General features: G+C 42.1%; 1 protein-coding gene across 1 annotated transcript in view; it reads left to right on the top strand.

The window, feature by feature from the left end:
- The window catches only part of LOC129345827 (transient receptor potential cation channel subfamily V member 6-like), a 186,260-nt gene extending 159,208 nt beyond the window's left edge, over positions 1-27,052 (top strand). The window contains exons 14-15 of the mRNA XM_055003072.1: positions 10,381-10,487; positions 26,770-27,052. Coding sequence (XP_054859047.1) covers positions 10,381-10,487; positions 26,770-27,052 — 390 coding nt within the window. The remainder of the gene's footprint in view (positions 1-10,380; positions 10,488-26,769) is intronic.
- The last annotated feature ends 365 nt before the right edge of the window (positions 27,053-27,417 follow it).

Raw genomic sequence — 27,417 nt, 5'->3', positions numbered from 1 at the left:
GTTGAACTTTCTTAAGAAAAGAGTTTGAGAGAGGAATAGGTGAAGTTATAAGGAAAAAAATAAATTTAGGTGTGATTTAACCAAATTTGTTTTTTCTAGCCAGGAAAATTGTGGATTGTTCCAATGCTTAAAGAGAGACTATGTTGAATGATACAAGTCCAGGAAATTATATTTAAACAAATCATTTAAATCAAGGGGAATCTTGATTCCCAAATGACACCAGAATGTAGAGATCCATTTGTAATCATGCTTGGGAAAGATATATCCTTAAACATAATTGAGAAAGCGTGTTCGAGACAACTCACAGCTTATACCTGTGCACGTGCAGTACACAGGGATAGGTACATAGTCAGCTGGCAATGCAGAGGCCAGGAACTCCTGGCAGCTCGGGCAAGCCGAACAAGCCTTGCTCACCTGCCTTGCCCCTGCAAGCTGCGATCCTGGGGGGCAAGCGGGGATTGAGAGGCAGTGGGCAAACCTCACTTGCGGTCCCCACAAGCTGTGATCCTGGCGGCAAAGAGCAGATGAAGCAGTAGTGAGCAAGCCTCGCTCTCCTGTCTTGCCCCCTGCGAGCTGTGATCCTGGGGAGTGAGGGGGGGATCGAGTGGTAGCAAGCAAGCCTCGCTCACCTGCCTCGCCCCCACACAAGCTGTGATCCTGGGGGTTGAGGGAGGATCGAGCAGCAGTGAGCTAGCCTCGCTCACCTGCCTTGCCCCATGGAAGCTGTGATCTTGGGCGAGTGGAGATTGAGGGGCAGTGGGCAAGCCTCACTCACCTGTCTTGCCCCCCACAAGCTATGATCCTGGGCGGGAAGGGGGGATCCCCTTTCAAAGATAGGTTGTTTATTTGAATTTGGGCTACTGGAGACAAATAGAGGGCTTGGATGGTGTGCAAAAAAATTCCCCCAAATTCTATGTGACTCAAGTGAGATTAAGTATTTAGGTTTGAGTTTTTCAAAGGCTTTTTCTATATCAATTGATAGTATAAGGGGTTCAATTTTCTTTTTCCTGTTATAATTTATGATGTCAAGTGATTTACAGATATTATCTCCTATATTTTATTTTGGCATGAATCCTGTTTGGTCTTGGTGAATGTCTGATGAATAAGTTTAACATGTTAGTGATGGTGGCTGTAAATATTTTTGCATCTTGCTTTATTAATGAAATTGGTCTGTAAGAATTGAGTTAGTTAGGTCCTTATCCAGTTTTGGTATGACTACTATTCTGGAAAGCAGCCATGATTGAGGAACCCTGCCAGAGAATAAGACATCTTTGCAAACCTTGGCTAGGGGATCTATAAGGATAGCTGCATATTTCTTGTAAAACTCACTTGGGAATCCATCTCTGCCCAAGAATTTATTGTTTTTTGAAGAATTTGATAGTAGTTAGAAGTTCATGAGCTGTAATAAGGGCTTCCATTAGGTCTCTGTATTCTTTTATACGTTTTGGAATGGCTGATTTGGAGATCAAATATTCCCCAATCTGATGCAAGTTTGGATTGGAAGATGCATATGGATCCTTATAGTCATTAGCAAATAAGTTCAAAGTTTGAGAAGTTTTTGTTACAACTTTTTATTAGGGCCAATAATGTAGTTTATAAAACTTGAGGATTCCTTTTGCCTAACCTCCCAGGCTAAAAGGCGCAAAGACCTGGGATGAGAATACCAATACTTCTGTTTAGGGATAAAAGGTCTTTTTGGATCTTAGAAGTTTCCCATGTTTCCAAGATTTTCCTCTCAGCTTGCAACTTTGAAAAGATTTTTTTACTTCTCATCAATTTATGTTTTTGTTCCAAATGGTTTTTTTGGAGATGGTTTCCCCTCTCTCCCTTTCCTTCTCTCTTTTATAGGAAGAGGCCAAAGATATGATTTTCCCCCTAGTTACAACCTTCATTGCCTCCCATATTATTGCAGAACTGACTCCACAGCATTATCTTTAAAATATGTCTGTATAGAAGAGGCAAGTTCTGAACTTATAGTGTTGTTATATAACAGTGGAGTGTTGAATCGCCATCCTGCAGTATTAGTATCTTCCTCACTCATTTTTAATACACAATCTAACCAGGAATTTTCAGGCGTTCTTCTTTGGCCAATGGATGTAGAATGAACCAGATCTACTAGATTTCTGCAAATGAAGATGTAATTTATTCTGGTATGAACATCATAGCGTGCAGAATAGTCGGTATAGTCTGGTTCCTTAGGATGTTGAACCCACCATATATCTTCCAATCCAAAGTTGTCAAACAAAGATTTACATTCTGAAGGGCCTTTAGCAGTATTTCTTAAATATCTATTGTGTTATTAGCTATATTAAAGTCACAACCTATTAAGTTATCAGCTATACCAAAAGAGATCAATTTAGAAAAGGTCTCATTCAAAAAGGAAATTTGATTACAGTTTGGGGCATAAATTGATGTAAGGGTAATTTGTCTTTCCTCCAAAGAACCTGTAAGAAAAAGATAATGACCTTGCGGGTCTAATTCAGTTTCTTTAAGAGAGACTGTACAATTTTTGGAAAGTAGGATTGCCACCCCACGTGCTTTAGTGGACCCTGCCACATGAAATTGTTGGGTGAATCATGAAATCTTAAACATCTGGCTAGCACCAGGCTTAAAATGTGATTCTTGGAGGAATATGTGTAGTCTTAATTTAGGGAGATTGGTTTGAAATCTTTTAAGGTTTTTTTTATTGTTTAGTCTTCTACAATTCATAGATAAAAGTTGAACTTCATTAGCCATTGGCAAATTCATTAATAATGTGGACATGTGTCCACATCAGAAGCAGTGGGGATTTTTCCCTGGATGTTTACCACAACGTTGCTTGACGGAGACCACTTGTAGCGGATATTAGCTGCTGTGAATGTGCTTGTAACAAACTTCAGTTCTCTGCCCTTTGAAAGAGACTCAGCAGAAAGATCGGGGAATACATAGCTCTTGTATTCTTTAAATGGAAGGAAACCATGGGAACTGGCAAGCTGCAATATTTTCCTCTTTGTCCTAGCATATGGGAATTCAGCTAGTATATCCCTAGATCTAGTGGGCTGAGGGTTGCTTATCTTGCCAAGCCGACAAACTTTATTGATTCGTGGGGCAAGCCCTTTATCTAGATCTAAAATTGTGGCAAGCCACAATGCTAGGAAAATAGACAAGTCGGGTTTTTTCTTTCCCCCCTCATTAAACCCTCTGAATTTCAAATTAGAATCTTTTTTTTTCTAGAGTCATCACCTTTTCAGACAAACTTAGTTCCCTCTTCTGTAATTGCCTGATTTCCTCCTGCATTGTGATATCCATTTCAATCACTTTTTCAGCCGCTTGACTGACTTGCTTTAAATTCAGTTTAATTTCTTTAATCTCTTCCAGTTGATCGAAAAGTGATTTTAAAAATGCAGAGTTTGTCAAAAATCCCAGTCTCAAAGACCACTAAAGCCTCAGAAAAATCTTTTTTTTTGTAATGGCTGTGGTGTCTGGTGAGGAGACAGCATTAACAGCAGTTACTGCAACCCTCAGCTGTCAAAGCTCAACACCTTAATATAAGACGTAATCATTTGAGATCTTGGTAAATTACCCAATTTTGTTGTTATTGTTTACCACTTCCTGCTTTCTTCATTTCTTCCCCCCCTCACTACCAATTTTTTTTTTATTTAAATATTCTTTATAAACAGTTACAAAGTCAAGAAAAATAGCCAGTGGTACAAATAAGTTTTCCACTACATACATTTAGAGTAACTTAGATATTGCTAACTCAAAAATATTTTTATATACAAATATATCTTCATTGATTATAAGTAAAGTACTATAATTTGGCATCTCTAAGACAGGTAATAACTTATATCTTAACATGATTCCTAACTACTATCTAAACTATTATTTATTCATAAATGCGTATAATTCTACTTCTTTTCTTTTTTTCTGTGGTAATATTTAGAATATTAGTAAGAAACAAAATTAAATATGCTTTTAACATGTTAATGATATCCAAGAATATTACAGTGAATAGTCTTTATAAATTGCTTTAGCCAAGAATAGTAAAGTGAAAAATATGAACAAAAACTTGTAACTGTTAATATTGTCCTTACAAAATATTTCAACATAACCCGTTACCCTCCTCCTCCCATTCCCTCCCCTGCCTAACCCCATTCCCCAACTCCCCCCCATATCACCCAAAGTAATAGTTCTTCCACTAAAAATAACTTCAACATTAAAACAATATTGTACTCTGTAACCGTATGGACATTTGCCATTGGTTATTGGAAAAAAAACCAAACTTGAGTACAATAAACTAAACAGTGGGAGCAAGTGAAGGATGCATCCAACTCCCCCCCTCCCCCAACATGTTACATTATTAATTTCTATTATTACAACCACAATAATTGTTCCTTTTTTTAAAAGTTCCAATTGGGCTTTCAGTTTAGTCTCACTGGAATCTTGCTGCTTTTACAAGGAGACAAATCTTGAAGGTTTTTTCGCTTCTGTGTTGTTTTCTCTTTATCCATCAAGAGTTCTAAATCAATGTTCTTAAGCAATGCTGTGCCTGTTTCCTTGTCAGTGGCAGTATAGGTAGTATTCTGATGGTTTACTTGCAAGATGGTAAAATTGTTCCAATTGTTTTTAATCTGCTTCCTTCTTAATGTCTCTGTTATTTCTTTTAACTCTCTTCTTTTGTTTAAAACTTCTGTTGGCAAATCAGGTAAGGCCAGAATGGGAGAGCCCTTAAAGCTTAATGATCCTTTTTTCTTTATCAAGTCCAAAATTGTCTTTTTATCTCTACAACTTGCAAATGTAGCCACTATATCTCTGGGATATTTTCTTTTACCTAGGTTGTGTTTACCCACACAATAAGCATTTGTTATATTCAATTCTGTTCCCTCTTCCATAGCCAGGGATTTTATTAGCCAGGAGTTTAATAACAAAATAAGGTCTTCTTTTTTTAAAAAAAGTTTTTATTTAATTATGCACATTAATAGTTACAATATTGAGAGAAAGTCATTAAACATTGATAACTAAGAAATCTTCTGTTGCATATTAATAATAATTTACATGCCCTTGTAACCATGAATTTTCTTACAAATGAGTTTTTTAGCTTGGATTTCCATTAAAGGTTGATATACTAAATGATAACAAATCTTAACCTTATCATAACGATTGAATTACTTTGATAATGATTAGATTATTAATAAAAATACTGTTTAAGGAAGATATTTTCAATATATATAATAATGATTAAATAAGTATTATTATGAAGTCGAACCTTTTACCCATTGTTTACAGATATTAATAGAAGAACCAACAATGATAATATATACTCACTATTGTAACCCTTATACACCTTGATAAATTAACCCCCTTTCCCCTCCCCTCTCCCTCTGTCCCCTCTTACTTTACTAAATAGTGCTATTTAAATTGGATTAATTAAGTTGCTTAATAACAGTTCTCTATAGCCCAAGAGTAACCCCCTATAAACTATTTGGCCTACTACTACCAACTTGGAGAACTGTAAATAACTGGGGGCCCTGTCTGTGAGCTCCATTCCCTCCCCACCATGCCTCTAATCTGATATTACATATATGCATTTTACAGTCATAACATTTTACAGGATATTTTAGTTTGCTATCAACTTGGATTTTAACCTTTCAGTCTGTTTTTTCTTTCTTGTTAAATGTGTCTTGCTGGGTCTTGTTTTCCTTAAAGGGTGATAATGAACTGAGCATTTTTCTTTTCTGTGATGTTCTATCTCTGATTGAAAAAGTCTCAATGCCAAGATCTTGCAGTAATGTCTTTCCAGCTTCCTGATCTAAAACTTGGTAGATTGTATCTTGTATTTTGACTTGAAGATGTGTATAATTAGTCCATTTATATTTTATTTGGGCTTTTCTCAATGCTTCTGTTGTAGATCTGAGTTCTTTTCTTTAATATTGTGGATGGCAAGTCTGTAAGTATTTGAATATTTGTCCCTTTGTAGGGGATTGATCCTTTATTTCTCGTTATTTCTAGTATTTTGCTCCTTGTCTTCCAGTCTGGGATTGTGGCCAATATATCTCTTGGTTTATTATACTTTGGATTATTTTGTGATCCCAGGCGAAAAGCCTTGGTGATTATAGGAGTAGCTCCCTTTTCAAGTTGTAAATGCTGTGGCAGCCATGATTCTAAAAAGGAGGGTAGATCTGCATTATCAGATATCTTCTCATCAAAATTTCTGAATTTAAGGTTAGATTGTTTTGTCTGGATTTCCAGTTGCAATAGTCATTCTTGTAGCTGTTTGTTTTCTTGTTGTAAAATGGCTATTTCAGATCGCAGTGAATTGCTTAATATAAGGGCACGATTAGCCTTTTGTTCTACTTTGTCTATAGCTGATTTTATTTCAGCAAGTTGTTCCTCAAACGGCTGAAGAATAGTTGAGACTTCAGTCATAATTTTTTGCTCCAATTGAGCAAGCATTCTGGCTAGTATCGGGTCTGCTGAGCTAGGTAAGTTGGGTAGTTTATTCTTACTCTTGCTGTTTTCAGCAGCCATTTTGGATGTTGCACTTTTCTTCTTTGCTGCCTGCTGCAAGGCTGGGAAGAATTCCTGAAGCTTTTTTGAAGTGTTTGCCTTCATTTTTTCCTTCTCAAGGTTTTTTTGCTCATATTTCTTTCTTTATTCACTTTTGAGTTATGTTATGATGTTTTATTTTGAGGCTTTAGGGTGGGGAGGGATGGAGCTAATGTTCCAAGCTTCTCCCTTGGAGCTGAAGCCACACCCCCATAAGGTCTTCTTTAAATGTGCTATTTTCTTCTATGCCCCTGAACTTAATATTCAGTTGTCTGGCAGAAATTTCAAGCCTTAATATTCTATCTTGCAAGAGGATATTTTCCTTTTTTAAAGCTATAAATTCAGTTTGCAGTGTTTTCCCTAATTCTACTGCTGTTTCAGCATTTCTTGCTGCTTCACTTTGTGCTGTTTTCAACTCAGCAAATTGTTCAGTCATTGAATGTAATAAAAGAGTTATCTTACTTTGCAATCTTTGCTCCATTTGTGTTAAAAACAAAGCACAGGAGGCGTCTAATCCAGGTGGTGCATTCAGAGGAGCAACCTCTTCTCTGTCGGCCATTTTGTCTTCCCCTGTTAGTACACTTGATGTTTCTTCCAAGGCTTTTGAACTCGGGAAGAAGTCTTGTAGATTTTTAACCACCTTTGGCTGTTGTTTCTTTCTTTCAGCAGTCTGCTTGCCCATATTTTATTCTGTTTTTATGGGTTGTAAAGCTTTTATTTGACTAAAAAAGGGAGGGGGGTAGCAGAGCTCTGGCACTAAGCTTCCTTCTTCTCTCCCTGCGAAGCCACACCCCTGCTTTCTTCATTTCTTGTGACTGGATATAGAACTTCTTAAAATAAACAAATTATGCCAAAAGAGCTCAGATTTCAAGTATCCGTCTCAGTTGGTGACGATGCCAGAACTCCTCCTATTTGGTTAATATCCTTTCTCACAACCTTAGAATAGTCTTTACCTCAGTTTGATTTCAAACTTGTCAACAGTGCTGTTAGCTGGATGCTGCTCTAAAATACCTCAAGCCCTTTGCTACTGCAGTTATGGAGCCGGAATTCTAGAAGATATACCACACTACTTATTATCCTAATATCATACTTATGCAGAGCCAAGGACTAAATTCCTTGCAGAACTTTTAATAGGTTTAAACGTTTCTTCAGATTCAAAGAAGCTGCTTTTTCCTCCTCTCAGACATTGATCCATTTGTTTCTTACAGAGCGTCACTTTTTGATTCAGTAGCTGAAAAAATTTAGACTAGAGCTATATCCAGAGAAAGTAATGCTTTTATTTGATCAGCATTTCCTGGTTAGATCATTTTAATTGCTTAGTGAAAAAAACATTATAATTTTTTTTCTATTTTCATTACTGTTATTCCATTTTCACTCTTACCCCTTTATGCCTGTGGTTTTCCTGTATTGATAATATTGATTTATTGCTTGTAATCGTATTGTTTTATATTGCTGGCTTTTGCTGTAATAAATTGGATTTGGATTTGGATTGCTGAATTAAATGAATTTTGACCCTGACCCAGCATGCCTCAGTGGAAAACTACCCAGTCAAGTTAACCATTTCATTCAAGAGCCCTGGATACAAAACTACAACGGAATTGTTTTAGATGTACACCCCCTATTGTTTACCTTCTTCCTCCTTTCTTGGTGTAGTGTAGTAGTTAAGAGCACGGGACTGTAATCTGGAGAGCTAGGTTTGATTCCCCACTCCTCCCCTTGAAGCCAGCTGGGTGACCTTGGGCTAGTCACAGTTCTCTGGAGCTCTCTCGGCTCTCTCACCCACCTCATAGGGTGTTTTGTTGTGGGGATAACAATAACATACTTTGTAAACCACTCTGAGTGGGCATTAAGTTGTCCTGAAGGGTGGTATATAAATAAATTATTATTATTATTATCATTATTATTATCATCATCATCATTATCATTATCATTATTACAGTACAGGGAACTGTTAACAGCAATTAAAGTCAGTAGCTGCCACCCCTCCCGCCTCCACCCCTTTCACATTTGTTGGACATACTCTACTCTCTCATGTCTTCATTCAGGCACTGTCTCTCAACTCAAGTAAGTTTATCTTGGAGTACAAAGCAATTTATTTTCCCCAAATAGTCACTGGATCTTTAATATTTGTCTTTGGTATCAATCTATAATAATAAAAAGATCTGTCCATCTGTCTGTCCTTTTTAAATTATTTTGAGAACCGATTCCCACAATATTTGCAATGGAAGGTAAGATTCTTTGTTTGTGGGTAACATAACTCTCTAGAAAGGAAAGGAAAGCATTTGCAAACTGGCCACAAGCTTCAGGATGATGGGGGAGTTGCAGTCCCAAACATGAAGAGAATTGGAACATCCCTCTTATCACAACCCTGTAATCTCAGGAACACCCACCCACCCCCGGCTATTTGCAATGGAATTTGCACCTGGCAGCTAGTTGACATCTGTTAATATCAGAAGCATCATGAGATGACAATCTCAAAATCTAAAGCACTTTGTTTCCCTAAAATTTCCTGGGGTTTTGTCCTGGACTGGGCAAACTGAATGATAGAGAAGGTGAAAGAATGTGAAAATATAATCTGTTTTCATCCTAAATTGTTCTCAGGCATTAGGTATAGAGAGTTCTAATATTTGGTAATGTATGGCATGAGGAGATCATCCACTATTCCCCTTTTTCGTCTTCCTATCCCTGATATTACTTATTTCAGAGGGTTTTTTTTTCTGGTTCAAAATGTAACTGAAGGTTTATTTACAGTAGGTAAAGTCAGAAGGCAGGTAGGCAGGTGTTTGAACTGAAGGAACAGAAAGGTTTTTGTACCAAAACTTCACTGATGTGAGGCACAAAATACTTGGTATAATACTAGGTTGCTGGCTTCTTTCAGAGGTTGACACTGCTTCACAGATGTTACACTTTATATACTCAAACACAAACACAGCATGACTTTCCCTCCTCTCCAGACCTTAGGGTGCTCCACTGAGACAAACCCTTCCTAGATACTGGGCAGGCATTATAGTTATGAGCTATAACCCTGTTCCTGGCACTGAAGGGGAGACTCCTCTCTACCCACTTCCTTGGCCCTCTATAATTCCCAGATCTCTTGAGTCTAAGCAGGAGTTAGTTCTGGTTTTCCCCACTTTAGTCCTAGAACTAAAAGTGTTTCACAAACATTATTTCCTCTCACAGAGGATTCTCTGGCTGACCCTCTCTGCTCTAAAGCCAAGCTTCAACTCCCTTTCACTCTCTTGTTTACTCTCCAACTCCAATTGACAGCTTCCCCAACATTCCATCCCCAACTGTCATTTCAGGCTACCCCTGGGGGTGGGTGGGGGAGGAAACATGTCAATCACAGCTCACTGACTGGAAATCTCAGCCTCTGAAGCTGAGTCTGTCACATGTTCCACCCTTAAAGACCATTGCATTAGGAGTGGTGCTACAAACTTCTTCATTGCAATGTGGTGAGCCATGTGTGAAACCAAAGTTATTAACAATTAAACAACATTAACACTAATATAAACCAAAACATTCATGCAGTATAATCAAATTTAACCCTTATCACACACACACACACACACACACACACACACACACACACACACACACACACACACACACACACTTACAACATTTGGTTATTCATAACCTTGGACATTCAAGTAACATTTCTAGAGACAGCATCAGCTATTACATTTTCTTTTCCTTGCACATGAACGATGTTAAAATTAGAGGGCTTTTTAAAGGATTTCTAAGGCTCGTTTCTATCACATCAGAATCTCAAGGCTGAAATGTCACATTGTACCACCACAATTTTCTCTGTATCTTATTGTCCTTTGACCATCCTTTTCAAATTATGTATTCTAGGTTGTTGCCACAACAGTCATGCTAGAACGTAAACTTCCACGATGCCTCTGGCCTCGTTCAGGGATCTGTGGAAAGGAATATGGACTGGGTGACCGATGGTATCTCAGGTAAGTCTGGCATATCAAATCAGTGGTGAGTGCAGATCTTCTATGTCAAAAGAAAATTATATGTGACAACTGCTATCTGTGCTGGAGGAAATCAGTGTGTGTTACAGGGTAGGGAAAAGGTGAGCTGAGAAACACTGAAAAGAAAAATATTCAGAGAATTACGCTGAGATGGTATCATTTAGCAGTGGATTGGGCTTCTACTATAGAAAGGCAAGGAAGAACTTTCTCCCCTCCCCCTGCTCAAACCAGTGATCACATAAATTTCTGTAGTACCTTAGCCTCTTTTCCAACTCAGGTCTTCTGCTCATTGTACCCTTTTTAAAAAATAACTCAGCCTTCTGTTTGATTGTCTGATAGCAAATGAAGTTTGTTTGCATTCCCCTCACTTTTTGCTCCATTCAGTAGTACCACTAGATGCATTCTCAGCTCGTTGTTTCTATAAGGAAGAAGCCAACTGTTTTTAATGAAATGGTGTTTAAAAGCTGTGGATAGTATGGTTGCCAGGACTAGCCTGGCAGCCAGGAGTAGATTGGGGGGAGGGCGGGACAGCCATCAGGGAGGGCATGATTTTGCTTCTGGGACAACCTGGAAGTGTCATCTTGCTTCTCTAGGAATCATCAAAAACTGTGGTGAAATCATAGCATTTTTGGCAATTACTAGAAAAAAACTGGTAGCACTTATGCTTTCTCTGGAAGTGACATCTCACCATCAGCAATTTTTTTCTTTTTTTTTTCTTTCTCCCATCAGCCACCAAGCTCACTGGGGGCAGATCTCCCACCCTTACTGAGTACATGGCAACTTTAGGAAATAGGGGTGTGCAAAAAAAATTGGGGTTTTAAATCCACAATTTAAATGCCCCTTTCCCTGCTGCTGTGCAGCGGCACAGAAAGGGGCATTTTATCCCGAAGCTTCCCGAAGTGATACAAATTGCTTCGGGAAGCTTCGATTCGGGGTTTCTGAATTGGGCCCAGGATGCTGGGCCCGATCTGGAAATCCCTAACCTTTGCAAATCGGGCCTGATTTGGATGTTTTACACAAATCGGAAACCCAATTCGCACATCCTTAGAAATGCTTAATCATCACCCCAATCCCTTTTTTTTTTTGCACTGAATTTCTCTGCAGGTGTAAAGTGCACTGGTAACCTATCATGCTGTGTTGTCACTGCAGGGAAACTGCCCTTGTCTTGGGATGGATCAGAAGGTGAATTGAATCATGATGTAGGGTACCAGTGCACTTTTCTTCTCAGTCTCACACAGTTTGTTTCCAGCATGATCTAAAAATGTCTCTAAGAAGATAATTGGATCTTTGGATAAAAGTTAATGATTATTTTGAGAGAAGTTTATGCATGTGCACAGTTGAATTTTTCCCAGGTGTCCTATCTTGGCAATGAGCTCCCTAATCTACTGTTTGTGCACATCAAATACAATCTTGACCTTTGTGTATGATTAAAAATAATACCTCTGCTAACAGCCTGCCTTGAGACTCAGCCAGGTTTCATGCCACAATGACTTCTGTAGCTCTTTCCACAATAAATGGATGTTAATATTTTCTGTTTTTTTATTTTTTTATTTTTTATTACCTACATTAACTAACAATACAGAGGGAAAGAAGGGGGGCAGGGGAAGGAGAGAAAAAACAACAACATATAACAACACTACACTACAAATAATGCTTTCCCTTCATACTGCCATTATTAAAAAATTAAAACTTTGTAAGATATTGATGGAGTGGTTGACCTTGCAAAATACAGATTACAATCCAAATTAAGTCTTCCCCCCCCCCCGGGCCTCAGACGCAGTTCTCTCTGAGCAACTGCAACCGCAGCACTTGTTCCCTCCCCCTCCCTTCAGACTTCAAATCCTTTTCTTCTTGCTTGGTGTCTTGCTGAAATTCTTGATTTTTGTCCTCAAAATCCCTTAGTTGATCTTCTGATATTATCTTGTAAGCTTGATCTTTGTAACTAAACCAGATACCTTCTGGAAATAGCCATTTATACTTTATTCCACATTCCCTCAGAAGAGCTGCAAACTTTTTATACTTAAATCTTCTTTTCCAAACTAAAAATGGAACGTCCTTCAGTATCTTAACTTTATTACCCAGAAAGTCCAGATCCGCATTGTATGAGTTGTATAGGATAGTGTCTCGGATCCTCTTAGATGAAAAATCGATGATGATCTCGCGAGGCAGCTGACGCTTCATTGCATATTTTGAAGAAGCCCGACGGACTTCCAAAATGGCACTTTTTACCTCTTCTTTAGTTGCCCTCGTGGGTGTCGCCAATAGTTCCGAGGCCAGATCCCATAAATCCTCATTTTCCTCCTCTTTCACATTCTGGATGCGCAAAATTGTCTGTGTTTGTTCCACTTGTAGCCCGATCAGCTGGTTCTCCACCAGCTTTAACTCTTTATTCATTGCCCTCACGAGTGATGCATTTTCCCAAGCAGACTTCTCTGCCCCCCCGCTGCTTCCTTAATGGTTTTCACTTCGCTCTCAATTAAGCCCACCCTTTGATCTGTTTCATTCAGCTTGTCAACAAAGGGCTTTATGGCTTCGATAACCGACCTCTTCACCAAGTCCTTGAGCGACTCTCCTTTCCCCTGCAGGGCAGCCGAGATTGACTTGCCCAAAGTGGGACTCTGCTTTTTCGCTGCCATTTTAGGGGGGGGACCGCCGACCAAATTCTGAAACTCAGTGAGGGGGAAGAACGAGCCTTCTTAGCTTCAGATCCCACCACTCCTTCACGTGCACTTGTAATAACAGAAGGGATTCGCTTACTTACAGGCTTCCGCCTAGTTCTGCTCTTTGCCGTTTTCCATGGCCCGGCAGCACTCGAGGTGCTGCGCACGTCTGCCGGCTTCCATAGGAACAAACGGGCAATTTACCCCCTGCATAGATTTCAGGGGGCTCTTCCCGCCGCGTTCCGGACCCTGCCTCCCTCACTGGGAGTTCTGGGGGCTAATCTTCGCAGATCAGGCGCCCGGTCAGGGTGCTCGGGCGCTTCCTCCCAGACCTGCGGAAAGGAGCGTCCGACATGGCCGAGAAAATGAAACCGAATCGATGTTAATACTTTTCTGCATGGCAGGTGGAAAATACAGAGTTTTTATCATTGAGCTTCATCTCTGAAAATGCTTCAACATACTTTGTTCCAACTTTCCAAAACAATCACTACCAAATAATGTTCATCACTAGTTTGGAAAATTCCCTGAACAATGGAGGTGAATAAATCTGGAAAGAAAGGATTACGTGTAAATTCTGGGCTATAATGGGGAGAATTTTGTAGCTTTAAATGAAAGCATCTTCAAGCTATTTAAAAATGTTAAGAACATAAGAACATAAGCAAAGCCATGTTGGATCAGGCCAGTGGCCCATCCAGTCCAACATTCTGTCACACACAGTGGCTAGAAATCCAGTGCCAGTGAGGCCAGGACACCAGAAGCCCTCCCACTGCCTTCCTTCCAGCATCAAGACAACAGAGCACCACCTCCCCACAAAGAGAATACCATCTATCTCCTGTGGCTAATAGCCACTGATGGACCTCTGCTCCATATATTTGTCCAGTCCCCTCTGGAAGCTGGCAATGCTTGTAGCTGCCACCACCTCCTGTGGCAACGAATTCCATGTGTTTATCACCCTTTGTGTAAAGTAGTATTTTCTTCTATCTGTTCTAACCCGACTGCTCAATAATTTCATAGAGTGCCCACGAGTTCTTGTATTGTGAGAAAGGGAGAAAAACACATCTTTCTCTACCTTCTCTAACCCGTGCATTATCTTGTAAACCTCTATCATGTCTCCCCTCAGTCGTCTTTTCTCCAGGCTAAAGAGCCCCAAGCGCCTCAATCTTTCCTCATAGGGAAAGTGTTCCAACCCTTTAATCATTTTAGTTGCCCTTCTCTGTACTTTTTCCAGTGCTATGATATCTTTTTTAAGGTGTGGCGACCAGAACTGTACACAGTACTCCAAATGAGGCCTCACCATCGATTTATACAATTTATACAATTTATACAATGTTCCCCTTTAAAAGTCAGTATGGACAAATGGGAAACTCCCATGCTGAATTTAATTATTTTCATTACCATAAATTTCTACAGGCAGGCTGTTTCTACAAGAGCCCTGTAGCACCTCAAGGATCTCAAGAAGCCCATGGATCTCATGACATGGGCTCTAATTCATTGAAGTTTTTGTCTTTCAATAAATCTTGTAAAAATATCACAACGGTTCTTTTCATTTTCATTATATTTTCATTGTTTAAGTGTCTTCTTTAGCTGTAGAAGCCTGGGACTTGAGAATGAATCCCCATTTCATGTTACATGCAATAAAACATCTGGGCATGGCTCTGAGCGTACACTCAATTGTTACCCAATGAAGAGGTCTTCTTGTGAGTTGGGGGAATTAGCATGCAAGTAGAGGCAGCAAGAGGTGGGTAACTTAGCAATTTGTGTATATTAGGAGTGTCCCAGCTAGATAGAACTGAGGGATAGAGCTTGAGGGATTGGGTGATATTTGCAGAAAAGAGCATCTGGGAGAGAGAGAGCATTGAGCGATGAACGTATCATAAGAACATAAGAACGTAAGAGAAGCCATGTTGGATCAGGCCAATGGCCCATCCAGTCCAACATTCTGTGTCACACAGTGGCCCAAAACCAGGTGTCCTCAGGAGTTCTGGCAGTGGGGAAGGGACACTAGAAGCCCTCCCACTGATTGCCCCCCCCAAACACCAAGAATACAGAGCATCACTGCCCTAGACAGTTCCATCTATACCTTGTAGCTAATAGCCACTTATGGACCTCTGCTCCATATGTTTATCCAATCCCCTCTTGAAGCTGTCTATGCTTGAAGCTGCCACCACCTCCTGAGGCAGTGAATTCCATGTGTTAATCACCCTTTGTGTGAAGAAGTACTTCCTTTTATCCATCCTAACCCAACTGCTCAGCAATTTCATTGAGTGCCTACGAGTTCTTGTATTGTAAGAAAGGGAGAAAAATACTTCTTTCTCTACTTTCTCTATCCCATGCATAATCTTGTAAACCTCTATCATGTCACCCCTCAGTTGTCGTTTCTCCAAGCTAAAGAGCCCCAAGTGCTTCAACCTTTCTTCATAGGGGAAGTGTTCCATCCCTTTAATCATTAATCATTAATTATTAATCAATGCCATGGGAAGAAACACTGACATCCTGGTGCAGTATGGCCTGCTCTGATGAGTCCCAGCAGGAACCAGTGACCAGTTCCCCCACACGGAAGGCCCCATAGAACGCCAGCAAGAAGGCCATGTGGAAAAGTTGTGCCTCAAAGGTAGACCAGCAGCTGGTGGGCACCTGTAAGAGAATGCTTCAAAGAATGGTGATAGTGATGGGCCACCATTAGTCCAGGGGGGAGACTGCCGCCTCCAGCCTTCAACCTCCTGGCAGGTGGCAAAGCAGTCACAGGGGTCAGGGAAACCATGGGCCTTGCTAAAGAAGGAAATGGCAGCAATGTCCCTCTGCATGTTTCTAGGTGCACGGCCTAACTCCCTGAGGTGGGCAAAGTAGCGCAGCATGATGGACTGCGAGTTAGGCCATGGGGGCAGCCCCACACCCCCACAGCAAAGTCCAGGAAGCACTCTGTGGCAGCAGAATAAGCCCAGAAGGTAGAAGGGGCAACTGAGCTCAATACTCCCTGCATTATGGAACTTTGCCAATCCCCTGCAGGACCTCCAGGAATGGGTCTGGTGTGCACTGGGCCATTGGTGCCAAGCTGAAGAACCTCTTCATTCGGAACTGAGACAAGGCATCTGCAATTCCGTTATCTGTACCTGCTACAAGACAAACAGAGAAGATAATGTTAGCAGAGGCAAGCAAGCATGAAGTGATGCACTAGACACATGACCCGCTCAGCACGGGAGGATTGTTTATTCAGGACCCAGACAACAGCTTGGTTATCACACCAGAAGAGGAAGTGTGCTGGAAGTGTTACTGGAAATGGTCTCCTTGCAAAAGTATGATTTATGGGGGAATTAGCAAGCAAGGAAGACAGCTATATGAGAGGTGGTAACCACGTGGACCATATCACCAGCTTTAACTGAGTCCCCTCCCCAATAGAACAAGCGAGTCTGGTTCTTAATATCAAACAATAACTTTTATTAAGAACAAGGCTTCATGCACATACACACAAAGTTACTTGGGGGGAAAAAATTACACACACAGAGTCCTAAGAAACCAGTCCATGGAGGAAGAGAGTAGCTTCGAATGCCAGCATCCTCGGCCAAGAGAGCAAGAGGCTTAGAGAACTGACCCTAAGCCAGAAAGATGCACGATTTGAATGGGGCCAGAGCTCTGCCTTTATAGGTAAAATGTGCCCTGAGGTGGAGGACAGTCCTCCTAGCAGTTAGGACAAAGACTCCAAAGGTCAGTTTTTGGGGTAGACAAAAGACTCGAGTACTTTGATAGCTGCCAGGGTGTGTGAATGCAGATGCAAAACTAGTTCTAGCGCTCCACAAAAAGGACAGTTTTCTGATGATGTACACCGGAGCTAGGTTAAGTGTTCTTAGGGAGGGAACACATTGTGCCCAGAACGACTGTCTATTCTTATGAATGTCATTTGATTAGCTCCTCAATCATGGACAGGAGATCTCATCATGGAAGGAGGGAAAGGAATGTGCTAAGTGGGGGTAACTCTTTGAGTCCTTTGTTGCACTGGGCACCAGCGGGGCCGGAGATCACAGTAAATCCAATCAAGCCATGGTCACTCCGCATTCCAGAGCAGCATTCCTTGCATGCCTGGTCCTCCCGGGCGGGACGTAGCAACTGTTAGACGTCCTCTGGTGGCCATATGGTAGCCATTTTAAATTCCAGAGGCTTGTACACTTTTAATATCACACACAGCTATATGAAAACTGCTGTACAACTGGCGAAGGCCGGGCTGACTGCTTACAATTGCGCTCCTGCCAAACTACTACTGCTACCAGGATGTGGAACAGCTCCAGGAATGTGAGGTCCCACAGGATCCCAGACTTTTCCCAAGACTGGGGCCACTGCTGGGTGCACCAATTTCCCCTGAGGTAAACCCCAAACCCCAGGCTGCCAGCTGCATCTGAGTGCACCTGCAAGTAAGAGTCCAAGGCCCATTCATCCTGCCATGGGGAGACCCCATTGAATCTTGCCAGGAAAGTAAGCCACACCCTGAGATCCTCCTTAATCCCCTTTGTGAGGTGAATGTGATGATGAGGAGAGGATGCCCCCAGTGGCCCATGATAAACATGTGCAAAAGGCATGCCTGGAAGAAACCACTCTGCAGGCAAAATTAAGATGGCCAATGATAGACGGCAGCTCCTTGAGGGTGCAGTCTGCACCTTGAGGGTGCAGTTTTGGTGTGATAGGGCAGAGGTGATGATGATAGGGCAGGACTGCCCTGCAATGGAATCAAGTTCTATGCCTAAGTAGACCAAACTGGAGGCAGTTTTTTCCTCAGCAAGCGGGACCCCCAGATTGGAGGCCAGGCCCTGGAACGATCAATGCAGATTGCACTGCCCAGGGGCCCCATAATCAAAAAGCCACCTAAATAATGCATGATATGAGGGGAACCCATACGGTCTTTGACAGCCCATTCCAAAAAGGTACTAAATGTCTCAAATGCTGCACAGGCAATGGAACACCCCTGGGCATACCATTGTCTATATACCATTTGTCTTAGAACTTAAAACCCAGCAAGCAAAAATCTGAGGGGTGCACAGGGAGGAGCCAAAAAGCCAATTGTATGTTGCACTTGGCCATGAGGGCCCCTGGGCCACAGGACCAGACAAGCCGGACGGCATGGTCAAATGAGGCATACCTGATGGAGCAAAGCTCGGGGGGGGATGGCCTCATTAATGGAGGAGTCATGGGGGTAAGAGAGATGGTGAATGAGCCAGAACTCCCCTGTGGCCATTTTGGACACCATCCCCAATGGGGAAACCTGCAGATGTGTCAGGGGAGAGGCAGAGAAGGGGCCAGCAATCTGCCCTACAGCCAATTCTTTAGCGAGCTTGGTCGTAATGACTTCTGGCAAATCTCTGGCAGATTTTAAATTGCCCAATGAGGAGGGACCCGAGGGCCAGTGAAAGAGATGCAGAAACCTGAGAACCCCTTGGCCAGGTAAATGGCGGACTTCCTGTCAAGGTAACAGAGAAGAAGAGGGAGGAGGGATCTTAGCTTGACAGAGGTGGGTGCTAATCCCAAATCCCCAAGCCCCCACTTACTTGCTAGAACCTTGCTGTTGGGCCGCAGTGAAGCCTGACCCTCCCTCTTTACGGGAGCCACTGCTGGAGGGACGGCAGCAAAGACCCCTGGGGTGCCTACCGGACCACCTTCCCCCCGAGGTCTTGGATTTCCCTTTTATGTGGGGCCCCACCAACCACAACCAGAGCTTCTGGCTAATGAGGTCCCACCTTGCCCTGGGGTTGTGAGAGGCCCGCTTATGGAATGCCTCATTATATTCTATGGCAGCATCCTCCCCTGCTAAAGCCCATGCCCTGAGTACATTCCCGATGGTTAGAAAGGTGCCAGCCCCTTTCAGGATAAGCCGCCTGCACCACCCCTATGTACACTGTGTGTCCCTCCAACCAGTTGCTAAAGGAATACTTGGCTGGCTCCTGCTCCTTTTTTTCTCCCGTTTGGGGGGGAGTGCACCTCCCATCCTCTGCCTCCAGCCTGATTAAAGAAAAGAAGTCTACATAATAGCCATCCAGAATGCACTCGCTCACCTTGCGAGCAAGGTGAATCCCTGGGGGATCCTCATCATCCATGAAGGATGGGACCTGAGAAGGGATCTTGGGGGGCTGGCCTGTAGCCCAAACCTCCCTGGGAGGGAGGGTGGCGGCAGAGGCAGGGTTCGGTCTCCTCCTTTCAGCCCATGTAAGCTGGGCTTGGGGCTGCCTGTAGACCCATAGCTCATTTGCATACTCCTCCCTGAGAGGCAGGGAGTTCGAGCCAAATGAGGCTGGGAGAGGCATGGCTCCTCTTTTTATGCCAGCCGGCTGGATCAGAGTGAGAACTGCATGCTTCAGGTCCAGCACTCACCCCGCCCCCTTTCCAGCCGGCTCTGATTGGCCAGTCAGGAAATTCAAATTGCTTGGCTGGCAGGCCTTCCCAGAGGGCAGGATTCCTCCCTTATGCCAGCCAGCTGGACCTGAGTGAAAACTGCATGCCTCAGGTCTGGCACTCACCCAAAAGGGCTAACCCTAACCCTTTCTCAGCCAGCTCTGATTGGCCAGCCAAGAAATTCAAACTGATTGGCTGGTGGGCTTCCCAAGCATGATGGCCACTGTGCCTCGTCCCTGCCGCTTCCCTCACAAGCTGCAAATTGGACTGTCCAGGTAAGTCCTGTAGCCAAAAGAAAGGAGAAGCCTAAATGGATGACTGAGGAAACTCTTTAAAATTGCTAAAGATAGACGAGAAGCAAAAGCAAAAGGAAACAGAAATAGGGTCAAAACTCTAAATGCAGCTGTTCAGTGGCTTGCATGCAGAGACAAAGAAATCTATTATAATAACCAGTGCAAAGAAATAGAAGAGAATAACAAAAAAGGAAAAACAAGAGACTTGTTTCAAAAGATCAGAGAAATCAAAGAGAAATTCAAGCCGCATCTTGGGATACTGAAAGATCAATGTTGAAATACAGTATCTGATCAGGATAAAATAAAGATAGAAACAATACATTGAAGAACTATACTCAATCAATACGCAGATGACACCCAACTGTATCTGATGATGGATGGATGGCCTGGCTCTGCCCCAGATGTCCTGGAACATGCCTTCGGAGCTGTGACTGGATGGTTGAAGCAGAGTCGGCTGAGATTGAATCCCTTGAAGATGGAGGTCCTGCATGTGGGTCTAGGGTCCATGGGTGCGGGACTCTGGCTCCCTGCTATCGACGGAGCACCACTTACGCCGGTGTTGAGAGTGAGGAGCCTGGGGGTGGTCCTGGATGCTTCCTTGTCTATGGAGGCACAGGTCGCACTGGTTGTTAGATCCTCTTTCTTCTATTTAAGACAGGCACGACAACTTGTCCCCTACCTATCGACCCATGACCTTACAACAGTGATCCAGACAACGGTCACCTCCAGATTAGACTACTGCAACTCACTCTATGCAGGGCTTCCCTTGGGCTTGATCCGGAAACTGCAGCTGGTTCAGAATGCAGCTGCACGGGTGGTTGCCAGAGCACCAATCATGGCTAGAACACCTATCCTCCATCAGCTGCACTGGTTACTGGTTGAGTACCGAGTCCGGTTCAAGATTTTGGTGTTGACCTATAAAGCCCTATGCGCACTGGGCCCAGCATACCTTTGGGACCGCCTCTCCCTATATGTTCCCCGGAGGTTGCTTCGATCAGCTACTAAGAACTTTCTGATGGTCCCTGGCCCCAGGGAGGTCCACCTGGCCTCTACCAGAGCCAGGGCCTTCTCAGTTCTGGCTCTGACCTGGTGTAACTCTCTGTCTGAGGAAACAAGGGCCCAGCAGGATTTGTTATCTTTCCGCTGGGCCTGCAAGACAGAGATGTTCCACCAGGCATTTGGTGGGAGCTAGGCTGTCCTCTCGCCAGCCATACCACTGAAGACCTTCCACCACCCATGCAGGACAATGCTGTATTTTAATATTTTATACCCGCCAGTTTTAATTGTTTGATATGATGTTTTAATGTTTTTATTAAGCTGCTGTAAACCGCCCTGAGCCCATCTGACGGGGAGGGCGGTCTAGAAATGCGATTAAATAAATATACAAAAGAGATGGAAGGATGACAGATACTTTTGACATAGAATCTTTTGATGAAGAACCAGAAATCCTAGAAAGTGAAGTAAAAGCTGCACTCAAAGTCATTGGGAGAAACAAAGCACCTGGAGTAGATGGAATACCAATAGAGCTATTTCAAGCTTCAGAAATGGAGTTCATCAGAATCTTAATATGTCAACAAACATGGAAAACAAAACAAAGGCCCACAGACTGGAAATGCTCAGTCTACATTCCAATCCCAAAAGGGGGGATGCCAAGGAGTGTAGCAACTATCGGACAATCATGTTAATTTCCCATGCAAGCAAAGTGATGCTCAAAATTCTACAGCAAAGACTCTTACCTTATATGGAATGAGAAATGCCAGATGTTCAAGCTGGATTTAGAAAAGAAAGAGGCACCAGAGATCACATTGTGAATTTACGATGGCTAATGGAACATACTAGGGAATTTCAGAAGAAACTCAGCCTGTGTTTTATAGATTACAACAAAGCTTTTGACCATGTGGATCATGAAAAGCTATGGAGTGTTAAAAAAAATGGAGGTGCCACAATATCTGATTGTTTTGATGTGCAACCTATATTCTGGACAAGAGGCTACTGTCAGGACAGAATATGGGGAAACAGAATGGTTTCCAATTGGCAAGGGTGTCAGACAAGGATACATATTATCTCTCTACCTGTTCAACCTCTATGCAGAGTAACAACAAAAACAAAGTTTATTAGCCAGAGACCATCACATTCTCAAAATCAATTCAGAATTACATGATTGCACATCAGTGAGACACATGCCATTTAAAATAAATATTTAAAAGGTGCATATTTCAACAAATTACTACCTTTAACATTTGCTTAATAAACCAATCTTTAAATAAAATAAAATAAAATAGATCAGTCCTAAAAGCATAATTATTTGGCAACAATATAAACTTAAAATATCCACGCAATCATTAAAATTGTAGCTTACTATAATTTACATAATATAAATACCTAAAATTCAAATAACCTTATATTATCAGATTATAACAATACTTATCTAGGATTCTGCACACTAAGCCAGGATTTCCTCCTATTAATGACCATCCAGCCATATTTTGCCACTTGGAGCATCATTTCCCTATTCCTGTCTACTAACATAATTGTAATATTATTCTTTCTCTCTTTCCCCGGAAGACTATCAATTATAGGATTAATATATATTTCCCTAATACGATCATATGTTTTACACTCAAAGAAGACATGTAATAGGGACTCGACACTCCCATCTCCACATGGACACAAACATTTTTCATACGGTATCTTCTTATATTTGCCTACCAGGACAGCAGAGGGTGAGAGCTCATACCTTAATAGGGTAAACACTCTTCTATAATCAGGATTCTCCAAGCTGTTTATATAGGGCACTGATGCAACTCTATTCATAATACTTCTTTCTAATAAATAGTTCTTAACTCTGGTCAGGCCAGCGGATCGTTTGAGCTCGGGAGTTCGGACTGCAGCTGTTTAACATCAGTGGACATCTGTTGCTGTTGCTGTGAGCCTGAAAGGGCCCCGGAGAGGTGGCCCAGCTCTATGCAGAGTATGTCATAAGGAAAGCTGGATTAGATCTAGAAGAAGGTGGAGTGAAAATTGATGGGAGGAACATTAACAATGTGAGATACACAGATGACACCACATTACTAGCAGAAAATAGTGAAGACTTGAAACGAATACTAATGCAAGTTAAAGGAGAAAGTGCCAAAGCTTAATTACAACTGAACATCAAGAAGACAAAAGTAATGACTACCGAGGAATTACACAATTTTAAAGTTGAGAATGAGGAAATTGAAGTTGTTCAAGATTTTCTATTCCTTGGCTCAATCATCAACCAACAGGGAGAATGCAATGAAGAAATTAGAAGAAAATTGAGACTTGGAAGAGCAGCTGTGAGGGAGCTAGAGAAGATCCTTAAAGATAAAGATGTCTCTCAGGGGATCAAAATCAAGATAATCCAAACAATGGTATTCCCCATTGCCATGTATGAATGTGAAAGTTGGACAATGAAGAAAGCTGACAGGAAGAAAATTGATTAATTTGAAATGTGGAGCTGGAAAACAGTTTTGCAGATACCATGGACAGCCCAAAAGACAAATAAGTGGGTACTAGATCAAATCAAGCCTGGATTCTCCTTAGAAGCTAAAATGACAAGACTAAATCTGTCGTACTTTGATCACATCATGAGAAGACAAGATTCTCAGGAAAAGTCAATAATGCTATGAAAAGTGGAAGGCAGCAGGAAAAGAGGAAGACTTAAAACAAGATGGCTTGACTCAATAAAAGAAGCTACGTCCTCCAGTTTGCAGTATCTGAGCAAGTCTGTTAAAGATAGAACATTTTGGAGGTCTTTCATTCATAGGGTCACCATAGGTCAGAGACAACTTGACAGCACATAACACACACACACAAACTACAACCCTTTACCCTTTATAAAAGCATCCTGTGACCAGTCTGATTTTACTACAGCCCTAGGCAAACTCCGGCAAATAATTTTCTCTGCCAGAAGGCTTGGCGTTGTTGTCAGCCAGAATGAATAATAATGGTCTTATGTGGATGAATTGGGTCAGGTTTAATATAAGACACTTCCTTCTACTACCCCAGCTGCACCACCAATCTTTAAATATTTGATAATGTGTCTAGTTATGGTGTTAGGGTTTCCAGAAAAGAGAACCAACAGGTGTAGGTTATAAGAGCACAGGGAGAAAATGCATAACTTTTTAAGCAGAAATAGAGCAGTGTTGTTCTGCCTCAAAAACACCATCATATCACTAACTTGCTTGAAATTTTAAAGTTGTGAGCATGAAGCAGACTGAGGTGATTGCTTTACAAGTGCCCTGCCCACAGCAGAAACCCCTACGCCCTGTGGTAGCTCTCCAACCAGCCTCTACTTGTGCTGTTGTTAACATGAAGTGGTCCCACTCTCTCACCACCTGCAAATGTTCAAGGCAAAAGCATGCCGACATTTGTTAGAGGCAGGAGATCCTTGATATAATGGTGCAGTGTAATTCAGTTATTTCATTTTGGGGGACAGATTTCCTGTCTCCATGGCTCCCAGTTGGCTCCAACTACGAGTCTGACACAAGACCAAGTGCTTGTCGTTTGTTTACATGCGCACAAGAAAGATATTTCCTCCATCCTGCACTTGTCCCCACAGAATATAATGGGAAAGTGTTCTTTCTCTGAACAAACAGATATAAGGTGGCCAACCTCCAGGTGTGGACTGTAATATTCCTGGAATTATGAATGCTCTCTAGACTTCAAAGGTCAGTCCCCCTGGAAGGAGGACTGTAAGGTATCATATTCCTCCTAATCTCTCTCCCCTCCCTAAACTCCCCAGGCTCCACCCCCAAATCTCCAGGAATTTACTAATCTGGAGTTGGCAAACCTAAACTTATGTGCCAAGGTGTAAAAACTTCACCTAATCTTCTTTTAGCAATGAAAGCGATGACTTTGTTTTGAAAGTGTTGCCCAGAACCCCACCAGAGTGTGAAAGGGGGGGGGATGTCTCTCTCAACATGGACGCCTGTGTCCTACCACTCTGCCCAGCACAGTTTGAGGCCTTCCTCCAAACTAAGGAATCTTGAAACTTAAGTTGCTCTCTCCTTGGACAGACAATACAGGCCAGAGGTTCCATTAGAGGTTTAAATATTTGAAAGGCTGTCATTTGGAGGAGGGCAGGGAGCTGTTCCAGTTGGCAGCAGAGGGTAGGACACGAAGCAATGGGCTAAAACTACATGCACAAAGGTACTGACTGGATATTAGGAAAAACTTTTTCACCATCAGAGTAGTTCAAAAGTGGAATCAGCTGCCTAGGGAGGTGGTGAGCTCCCCCTTACTGGCAGTTTTCAAGAAGAGGCTGGATGAATACTTGTCAGAGATGCTTTAGGCTGATCCTGCACTGGGCAGGGGGTTGGACTAGATGGTCTGTATGGCCCCTTCCAACTCTATGATTCTATGATTCTATGTTTCATTACAAATAATATATCTGTCATATCTGTAGCCCCTACACCCATGTCATAGTTCTAGGGGTGCTAAATGCTAATACTGTATTACTGTCTGATTTCATATTGCAACTGCTATGTACATCACTGTTGGATTTCATAGACTGTCTGCATCACTTTCGTTTCTCCCTCTCACAGCCTGGGAACACAGCTGGGAGAGCTACGAGTAATCTCTTCCTTTGAAGCTCACTGAAATGATTTTGTAATGTCTGAAATGTTACAGTTCTCTATATCTTGTCTAACTAATGTATAAACTCCAGAAAAGTTTCCCAGACTTCTTCCTGCTCAAACTTGTGGTTTAGAAGGGAGGGGAATGTTTGAGTATTTAGACCTGTACTTTCCTCAAGCCTTTATTCTTTTCAAAGAAGCTGTACTGCTTAGTTGCTCTTTGCCTCTAAATAAACCTATGGACCTGTGCATCTGGAAAAGATCTGATTTCTGAATAAAGTCATTTAACCAAGGACCTGTGTCTTGCTGCAGTGATCCAGGGATCTGTCTGCCATAGCTTGTCATCCATAGCCTGACAATATCCCACCTCTTTGATTTCCTAGCAGGAAGTTGAGTTATTATGGCTGCCATCCCCTAATAGACATTTATGAATTCATCTAGTCTTTTTTGGATTATGGATGTTCATTTAGGGAGTGTTGATTGCTCAAAGGATTTTGCATTTGTGCTGGGAACGTATTCTTAGTGATGATCCGTTTGCATTTCTGTGGTTGTAAGGAAAAGAAATTTTCTTGCCAGCAGGGTTAGTAGGGGATTCTTGTAATATGCTGCTCAGGAAATAATCTTTATCATTCAGTACTACAAAACCTGGTATTTTCTTCTCACTCATCTGGGTGAGTTCTTGAGAGCCAGTTTGGTGTAGTGGTTACAAGTGGCAGGATTCTAATCTGGAGAACTGGATTTGATTCCTTACTCCTCTGCTTGAAGCCAGCTGGGTGACCTTGGGTCAGTCACAGCTCTCTCAGAGCTCTCTGAGCCCCACCCACCTCACAAGGTGTTTGTTGTGGGGATAATAATAGCATATCTTGTAAACCGCTCTGAGTGGGCATTAAGTTGTCCTGAAGGGCAGTATATAAATCAAATGTTATTTTTATTGGTAGTAGTAGTCATGTTATCATACTTCATTAATTCTGTCACACTAAGCGTCAAGTGAAATTGGTGTCAATCAGTTCCACTGGTTACATTTGTGCACTGCACACTGAAAAGCCAATATAATGGAAAGAGAAAATTGCCCATTGCTGATCCTGTGTTATTATTTGATAGCCGAAGCCCCCTCCTCAAATATTTCTAGCTCTGGGTCCAGCCAGGAATGCTAATTTAAGGGCAGCATTACACCAGATTTTTTCTTATATGTTTAGCCTTAATTTTTTGAGAAATTCTAAGGTGACAAGTAGCCATCTTGGATTCAAAAAAAGATGAAACTTTTTTCTGTCATAAGGTGGGGAAGAGAAGGGCTGGGTTGTAACAGCATCTTTGACTGCTTTTGTTCACATCTCACCTGCAGGGTTGAACGTCGCTGTGAAATGTGGAAGCCGAAAATAAAAGCATATGAACCCCACAGAAGGGATGCCTTTGAAATGTACTTGAAAGGCAAGAAAGTTCTACCCACAGATTACAGTGGACAGTTTTTCTCAAAGAAGCATGAGCCATTTGGCACTCCTGACACACTGAATTCATCACAGAGGAGCCCTGGTTGTGGCTGGAACATCTTGCGGCGCAGCAAACTCAGCCAAGGGCCAGGGCACATCAATTATGGCATGGAAGAGGAGGAAGTCTACCATGTCTGAGCTATCAGCCCAGAGCCCAGGGATTTCTTTTTGGCTTCACTGCACACACTGGAATAGTTTGACCGGTGTTCATGTAACGACTGTTCTAACTGGCACGGATGGCTATTTGGAACTCACAGCTGCTGTGAGTCACACTCACAAAAGCCTTCTATCATAGAAGTAAAAGCAAACTTGCTGATATTGAAGCATTAGCACAACTCAAGCAGAACTTCTGATGAGATAGCCTCAATCAGGGCATTATTTTTATTTCTAACTATGGCTGAAACTAGACCTTATAGAGACTATGTGGCTTTCACTGAAACCAGCCCCTCTGCATCTCTTCCCTATCTTCTGGAAATGTGAAGGAAATGAAAATTTGGGGTGTG

The sequence above is a fragment of the Eublepharis macularius genome, chromosome 18, assembly GCF_028583425.1.
Source record: "Eublepharis macularius isolate TG4126 chromosome 18, MPM_Emac_v1.0, whole genome shotgun sequence".
Classification (NCBI taxonomy): Eukaryota; Metazoa; Chordata; class Lepidosauria; order Squamata; family Eublepharidae; genus Eublepharis; species Eublepharis macularius.
Note: the sequence above shows the minus strand (reverse complement) of the source record. Positions and strands in the feature narration are given on the sequence as shown.